This window comes from Canis lupus, chromosome 10 (genome assembly GCF_003254725.2).
Source record: "Canis lupus dingo isolate Sandy chromosome 10, ASM325472v2, whole genome shotgun sequence".
Lineage (NCBI taxonomy): Eukaryota > Metazoa > Chordata > Mammalia > Carnivora > Canidae > Canis > Canis lupus.
The window spans coordinates 11,904,533-11,913,055 of NC_064252.1; the positions used below are offsets into that span (position 1 = coordinate 11,904,533).

An 8,523-nucleotide genomic window follows, 5' to 3' on the forward strand; every position below is an offset into this window, starting at 1 on the left:
GCTGAGTGTGCAAATGAGACTCCATCGGCCGAGGAACTAAAAGCTCTGTATCTCAGAACTTGAAGGCAGAATGGGTTTATTGCCAGTTCTTCCTGAAAGAGAAAGTTGTGCGTTCAGCATCTGAGCCCTTCTCTGAGACGTGACTTTTCCAGGAAGAGTGCAATGCGCCTGGCTCATTTTCTTCTCTGTCCTGTACTTTCTTTCTTTTTTTTTTTTTTTTCTGTCCTGTACTTTCAAAACGAATGGAATGAAGCCACCAGATTCAAGTACTGCTCCCCTTTGAACTCAGTGGTAGAGGCTTAGAAATCCTTGTCCCCAGGAAAAATCAAAAGGAGGTACAAGAGATTGAGGGAGAGAGATGGAATCACATTATGGAAGCTCCGCGCAGAGCAGTATGTCAGGTTTTTTTTTTTTTTTTTTTTTTTTTTACCATGAACCACAATAAGATACACGTGGTTCCCAGAACAATTATTGGTTCTCCCACCTGGTGCTCTCTCTGATATTTTCTGATCTGTTCTGTTCTAGTCTATGCTGGTTGCAAGCCATTAATATGACTTAAGAACCCACTAATGAGGTACGACCCACAGTCTGAAAAGCTCGAAATAGGATATGGCTGAGCAAAATCAGTTTCTGGGATAGCCATGCTGAGCAGAGGCGGAGAGCCTCCTCCAGTTCCCCGAGACAGGTACGACACCTCGACTGTGCCATAGCCCTGGCCCCTGGTAGTTCCCTGCCTTCTACACGTGACACAGGAAGCACCCCCCAACCTCTGCTCTTAACCCCCACCTGGCCCCAGAGTTTCATTTGCCCCGAATGAATGGACCCAAGGTGATTTGCAGATGAGGTTGGAGGAGTTAATAGATGGGTCCGGTCCAGTGGTTCCTAGACTCCGCTGTCCATCAGAGTGGTCGGGGGAGCTTTCAAAACTCCTGGTGCCCAGGTTGCGTCCAACCCCTGTGGATTCCCAGCGCCTGGGGTGGGAGCCAGACATCAGTAGTTCTCAAAGATCCCCAGTGATTTCAACTTGCAACAAAATTTAGGAACATCTGCCCCAGTGCACAGAACTGCACAGCGAGCTGGCCATTTTAGCCTTCTGGGCCTGGGCCGGCACCCTGCGGCGCTTCCCGGGGCTTGTTTAAAACGAGGAATCTTAGGTCCTAAGCCCCAGATAGTCTGATTCCACCATCGCCCAGGAACGTGCAGTTGGAATTCAAAGTACCCTCGGCTCATGGATGTAGTCTGTGCTACTTTGAGAAGCGTTGAGAGGATGCCTTGATTTACCTTTTGGAACTGCATGGAAACTTCAAACCCTGACCAGCTGAGACCACCCCACCCCACACCCCCTCGGCATTAATGCAAGCAGGTCTGGTTCGGCCGAGCACATTCTCTCCCATGTACAGGTGTGCGCGGGTGAGTCAGGTGTCACTCCCAGGACGACATTCTGCTTGCTCTGGGCACACGATGGGAGGCTAGGGGGGGAGCTGACTCAGCCTATAAGAGCTCGGCCAACGGGGAACCCTGGCACAGCCGTGAACACCACCGTGCCCTCGTCACCTCCGTCACGCAGAGTGCCTGCAGCCTTTGCTGAGCCCGAGAGGACCGCGCCTCCGAGACCTCGAGCCACAGAGCACAGGCCAGGAGGCCTTCCTGGGCCACATCCGCGGGGTGCTACTTAGTGAAAGGGGGTCGCGGGTTACAGGACCTCAGGAGGCGGTGGGGCCTATGGCCCGGGCATCACCTAAAGGGAGAGCTTGGGTCCCAACGGCCACTTGACCACTGTTTTAACGTCAGTTAACCCTAAGCGTTGCTAAAAATCCCAATGGGGTCTCTTCAGACTCTCTCATTATAGAAGAAGCTCAAGGAACTTCATGATCAGATTCCAGGGCTATAAGAAAACTGAATACTGCTCTTTCTTCAAATTTTACTGTTCTCTCTCTCTCTCTCTCTCTTTTTGAGTAGGCTCCACTCCGGAGTCCAACGTGGGGCTTGAACTCACAACCCTGACATCAAGACCTAAGCTGGGATCAAGAGTCAGACATTTAACTGACTGAACCACTCAGGTGCCCCAAATTTTACTGTTTCCTAATCACTCTCATGGGCTACCAGGCACAGAAGGAAATGCTTTTAGGGGGTCCCTGGGTGGCTCAGTGGTTGAGCGTCTGCCTTCGGCCCAGGGCATAGTCCTGGGGTCCTGGGATTGAGTCCCATGTCGGGCTCCCTGCATGGAGCCTGCTTCTCCCTCTGCCTATGTCTCTGCCTCTCTCTTTGTCTCTTGAATAAATAAATAAATAAATAAAATATTAAACAAAAAAAGGAAGGAAATGATTTTAGAGAAAGAGAAATGAGATGTAAGGATACAAAGTTCAGCTGTAAATATATTTGTGCCTGACTCTGAAAATGATTCATGTGAGAAAAGATTTGTAGCATTTTTTACTGACTCATAAAATCCCCATCCATTAGGGGACCCCATGTACTTAGGGACCCCATCCATTCCCGCTGATAGCTGTGCTCCTGGGATCCGCACGGTGCCTGGCATGTGAGCCGCACTCCACAGATCTTTGTTGAATAAGCACACGCGTGACACACTTAGCGACAGCTCTAGTAATGTTTCTTTGAGAGGAATGTAGATAATGTCCCATTACTGATTTTGTGCTTCTCGTGAGTAACTTTGAAGAGAAATCCTTTTTTTTCCCTGATCACTGTGAAACACCCGATAAAATGTTTTGATTCAGTCTCACTCTGTAAAGCAAACACCCAATTACGGCCATGGCTTGAATCGGTGAAGGTCCGGAATTGTGCACCCAACTGGATTTAGGATGAGGGACACGGCCCAGGGCCCACGGTTGGAATGCCTGGAAATTCCCAGGGCAGCTTTGTCGCCAGTAGGCGAAGTGATAGAGACACTTCTGCTACAGCTCCTCTGGCGAATAACTGATAAGAGACCAGTTTAGGGAATTTTCAGCACACTAGGCCGCGTTTTGCACCGGATCGTTATTTCTATTTTCATGTGAGCAGAAACAAAACCATTTAATCTCTAATTTGAGAAATTTAGCCTGTAACATCAAAGCCTATGTACTACCCCGAGAGCATGCATTTGGTCCCTTGAATGATCCAGACGACTAACTCATCTGTCCGACTTAGAAGCAAGGCAAGTTCAAGGACCAGCAGGGGAGTGACCCGGCCATCTGGTTCCCACCAGGGGACTGCCAGCCGCGTCAGAAGGAGCTGCCATTCCTCGCTCTGTCTGCCCTCCCTCAGTGCCCCCCAGCCTGTCCTGAACCTTTGGGGCACAGACCCTTCCCAAGCGAGGCCTACAGGGGACAGGGACATTCTCATTGCCTTAAAGGCCACGGTTTCTCAGAGTGTGGTCCAGGGACCCCCTGCCTCAAGGTGTCCACCCGGGATCTACTGAGTCGCAATCCCTGACCTCTTGCGATCTGCAGTATCAATTTTCCACACTAGCTACTGTGCCTTGGGGTTTGAGAAGCCGTCCTTTTGCTTTTTTTTTTTTCTTAATTTTTTATTTATGCATGAGAGAGAGAGAGAGAGAGGCAGAGACACAGGCAGGGGGAGAAGCAGGCTCCATGCAGGGAGCCCGACGCGGGACTTGATCCCGGGTCTCCAGGTTTAGGCCCTGGGCTGAAGGCAGGTGCTACACCCCTGAGCCACCCGGGCTGCCCTTGAAGCCGTCCTTTCTCCGATGGGCGATTGCATGTCGGAGAGTCACCTGACCCGGAGTAGGTCCTCGGGTCCCCAGCAGGACCCAGCCCACGCTCTCCTCCCTGCCGCGGAACAGGAGCCTGGAGCAGGTGCCTAGGTGTCAGCGGGCCTCGGTGCATCCCCGCTGTAAGGGCATGGCCCCAGGTGGGGACGGGAGCCTGGGGATGGATGGCCCAGGAGCAGCGGGGGACCCAGTCCTGTGTGCGCAGGAGCACCCGGGTCTGGGGTCCGCAGCAGCTCTGCTGTCCTCTTGCAGGGCCCAAACCTTGCCGTCTACACCCCTTCCTGATGCTCCTTGCCTACTACTACTGACTTTCCCGGTGGACGCCAAAGCCTTTACCCCTGGGGTGACAGAAAGGGTTTGATCAAGCTCTGCAGGGGAGCCTGGCGCCCTCCACCTTCAGGGCGTAAACCCAGGCACAGGAGCGGGTTGAAAGGCAGGAGGCCCAGGCCTTACAGCCAATGGTCTGGTCCAGCAGGTGTGAGCCAGGGCCCGGGAAGACGCATTTTAAATAAACAACTTGGGGCACCCGGGTGGTTCAGCCGTTGGGCATCTGTCTTGGGCTCAGGTTGTGACCCCGGGGTCCTGGGATCGAGTCCCACATCAGGCTCCCTGCAGGAAACCTGCTTCTCCCTCTGCCTGGGTCTCTGCCGTCTCTCTCTGTGTCTCTCATGAATAAAATTTTAAAATCTTAGGAAAAAAAAAAAAAAGCAACTCAAGCTTTTCAAGATGTAAGGGGCCTGGGGTCTGCAGAACACACCTTGAGACGCACTGGTTTAAATGCCCAAGGAGTGAACATTTCCAGATTCACTTGCAATGGTCGGGGGTGGTGGTGGTGGGGAGAGCAGTAGTCCAATATTCCAAGTGCCTTGGAAAAGGGCTCAGGGTAAATACAAGTAGAAAACAGACATTTGCACAAGTTTGACAAGGATAAGCCTCGGTATTATGAAAAGTACCCTTCAAGGAAATGATATCGCGCCGGCCCCGCAGAACTGAGTACAGCTCAGCCCTCTTGGAACTCCGCTCTGAGCAGAGCCCCGAGGCCTCTGCACCCTCCCCGCCCTCCCATCCTCTCCATCCTCCCCATCCTCTCCACCCTCCCATCCTCTCCATCCTCCCCATCCTCTCCATCCTCCCCATCCCCACCTTCCTGGCTTCCTCCCGCTGCGCTTTGAGTGTGAAGGTGATACTGGAAGGGCAGTTGGGCCTGGCAGCCTGATTCCCGTCGGCATGCCCTCTCCTCTCCCCACGGATGCGTCAGCACTAGAGAAACACCACCTTTATTCACCCAAATTAACTTGCACTCTCACTCATCAATTTGGAGCAGTTCAAACCCTTCCTGCTGGTTTTTAGGACTTCCTTCGGAGGTAGAAATTTTTACTGCAGTTGAAAGTTCAGGACATTAGAAAATTCAGTTATCAAGTGGCATTTCTGACCAGGTCATTCGGAAGTAGTATTCAGCTTTTAAATTTGGAAGTGGCAGGATGATTTTTTTTTTTTAAGTCTCTACTGGTTTTGCATCATAATAAACCTGTGTGTTTGCCGGGCTATTTGTACCCTTCATCTGAATCCTTGGCCTACTCCTCGGACCACGCTGGCTTCTCACATCTTCCTCTGTACCCCAACACCATCCTCTACTCTCCTCCTTCCTTACTTCCACCCTGACTTTCACAACTTCCTGGTCACAGCAGATCAAGAAGACCTGGGATGTCACATCAAAGGAGCCTTCTAAAGTGACCAAAAGGTGACATCATGCCCATGTGCTGCATGATTTCATTATTACCCGCAAGATTTCATTACTGCCGTGTGCCAAGTACTGCTCTGAACGCTATGCAGGTGTTAATTTATTTAGTCCTCCCTACAAGCCTGTGAAGTGTAGGAGTGTATTATATTTTATTACCGTATTATAAATTACTACTAGTTCGTTTTATGGATGAGGAAACTGAAGCATGGAGAGGGTAACCAATTCACATAAGTCATGTGGATTATAAGTGGTGGAGGAAGGATCCGAACTCCTACTCTGCTCTTAGTCACTACCTACATCGTTTACGTAAGAAGGCAAAACTAGATCAAGCCAAAGCCAAGCCAAAACTTCCAAAAGAAGCCCCCTGATACTAATCTTTAAAACAAAATCTGTTTTCAAGGACATATGGAAAAAGGAGACTGTACTCAATGCAAAAGCAGATTTTATATTGCCTGTCTGCTCACGAACACATCCAGCAAACTCTCGGATCTACTAACAACAACCCAGCACAACGACCAGTTTTTATTCAGTGCCTTCCAACGATGATCTCATTTAATCCTTACCCCATTGAAGGCTGGTTTAACAGCATCTATCCTAATTGTTAACACACCAGAGAGAGCCACCCTTCCAACATGATATATTCTCAGCATACTGTGTCCAGCAGTCCAGGCAAAACAATTGCATCTATTTTTTTTAAGATTTTTCTTTTTTAAGTCATCTCTATACCCAACCTGGGGCTTGAACTCACAACCCCGTGATCGGGAGTTGCATCCTCTTCAGGCTGCACCAGCCAGGTGCCCCCAACTCCATCTACTTTGAGGAGTAACAGAAGCAAAAGATCCACACTGCCTAGATGAAAACCCACAGTGCTGGTTCCTTCTAGAATCCGCTTATGTTTTGGGAAAAGTGTTGACTTAGGAGTTCCGAACCTGAGTTATAATTCTGGCTCTTCCATTAATTAGCTGTTGATCCAGGGCAGGTCTCAGCCTCTCTGAATCTATTTCCTACCTTTCTCATGGGTTGTTTTTTTTATTTTTTTTGAGGTCCAAATATAATATTTATGAGAATGGATAAACTATACAGTGCTAGAAAAGGTTGGATAGTATTAAAGATGGTTCTAATAAATATGCTAATTATTATTACAGTATATTTACCTAAAGTGACTCTCTGCCACTTAATTTGAAATTGACTGCTTACCACTTCCCCTCCTTCCTCCCCATCCCCCAGGTAAACTTCTCAAGAGCAGTAACTATGTGTTATTCATTTTTGCCTCTTAAGACTGTTTCTGGGGCCCCTGGGTGGCTCAGGGCATGACCCCGGGGTCCTGGGATCGAGTCCCACATCAGGCTCCCTGCAGGGAGCCTGCTTCTCCCTCTGTCTGTGTCTCTGCCTCTCTTTCTATGTCTCTCATAAATGAATAAATAAAATCTTTTTAAAAAAAGATTGTTTTTGGCACATAGTAGGTAATCAATAAACGTTTTTTGAATGAATGAATAAATAAAGGACAATTTCAGAGGAATTTTGAAGGTTCCCATGTAGGTTGAGAGAAGTCCATGGAGGGAAAAGCCATTCACAATACCTGCTTCAACCACATGGTCCATGGTGGGGAACCTTTTGTACACAGCGGTGCTCACAGAGCGGAAGATGAGCAGAGACGTGAGGTTGACGTAGCGCATCAGGGTCCTTCTGAGCAGACGCCCATGCTCGTCCCTCCCGTGAACACTGCTGGAGATGAGAAACATCAGCCTGTCGGGCCAGGGCAGATTCACAAACTGGTTCCACCACCGGTTCACTACCAGAGTCACATAAAATCCTGTAAAATAACACAAAACTGTAAAGCAATTTCTTACAGCAGTTGTTGTTGACACTGATGCTTTTAGCAGAATTTCAGCCTTTTTTTAGGGACTGGGGTGTAAAAATATGTTGTTATCCGTATCTTATGATTTTTGCCCTCCAAAAAATAAATAAATAAATAAATAAGGAATTTGTGCCTGGCAATGCCATAGTAAGTGGGTGTTAGGGGTCAAATAGTGACAGCAGAAATGGACAGTTAGTGAAGAGAAAGCTTGATTGTCCAATAGCAAATTATTACCTCAAACTGGTTTGGTGTTAATTTAGCAAAAGCAGCCTTGAAGGCAAGCCTTGTGGATGATTCTGGTTCTATTGCAAGCAGTGGCTTTTCAGGCATGCCTCTCAGCTTGGAAACACTCCCATGCAGAGTCATCGGTGTCATCCTAATGGAGACAACTGTGTGGCTGCATTCTGCGTGTGACCTATACTTACCAAGCACAAAGGTTACTGGAATTTGTTCAGCATATCTGTCACAGTAAATTGATAATTTTTCAAAGTAACGTTTTTGGGCTCCTGTAAGTAACAATCTGGAGCAAAAATAAAATGCACAGCCCTTTATGATATTATACTTCTGCACCTGCTTTGCAAGTGATATTCAGTGCAAACAATTAAGCACAAATAATTGTAAATTTTTTTTTAAGGAGCAATAATGTATATTCCTACCTAAGCTGATGTATCTCAAAAGCTTTTTAATTGCTGAATGTTTCAAGTACCAATATTTTTAGGACATGAATGTTATTGGCCATTAGACAGTGGGGTTTATTAACTTTTATTCTTAAATACTTAATATTTTAAACTTTTATATGATGAATGCATTGGATTTAGAGCAAAATACCTCATTAAAGAGTCCAACTTTCCAGTATTCACCAGGTAGGCTTAAAAAAAAAAGTGTCTTGATTAAGTGAATTACAGTTATTAAGTTAATTACTAAATAATAACCCCAAATTTGGCATCTTAATCTTGCTTTCCCCTGAATTAGCATATTCTTGATTATATGTGTTATACTTCAAGGGATGGTTATAACTATTTTAAAGCCTACCATTACTTAAAATATAAAACAATAGACGTAACAACTAGAGGTAAGCATTTTTATTGCTATATTTGGTGGGTTTGTATTTGTATAATATAAATTTAAACATTTATATTACAGATCTGACCAAAACCCATCATCTGGTATTGTTAGACATAAATTCATTTAATGAAACTA

General features: G+C 47.1%; 1 protein-coding gene across 1 annotated transcript; it reads right to left on the bottom strand.

Annotated features, from left to right (window-relative positions):
• Window positions 1-36: 36 nt before the first annotated feature.
• LOC118355904 (bestrophin-3-like) lies at window positions 37-7,274 on the bottom strand. Its single transcript, XM_035721728.2, has 2 exons — window positions 7,045-7,274; window positions 37-92 (listed from the first exon to the last, which is right to left on the bottom strand). The coding sequence occupies exons 1-2, from the start codon at window positions 7,205-7,207 to the stop codon at window positions 37-39; spliced, it is 219 nt and encodes a 72-aa protein (XP_035577621.1). The 5' UTR covers window positions 7,208-7,274.
• Between the last annotated feature and the right edge of the window lie 1,249 nt (window positions 7,275-8,523).

Coding starts and splice junctions, on each gene's coding strand:
- LOC118355904 (XM_035721728.2), bottom strand. CDS start 7,207: ATGTTTCTCATCTCCAGCAGTGTTCACGGGAGGGACGAGCATGGGCGT. Junction 93..7,044: donor GGACCATGTGGTTGAAGCAG/GTATTGTGAATG, acceptor TTTCTCTTTCAG/GAAGAACTGGCAATAAACCC.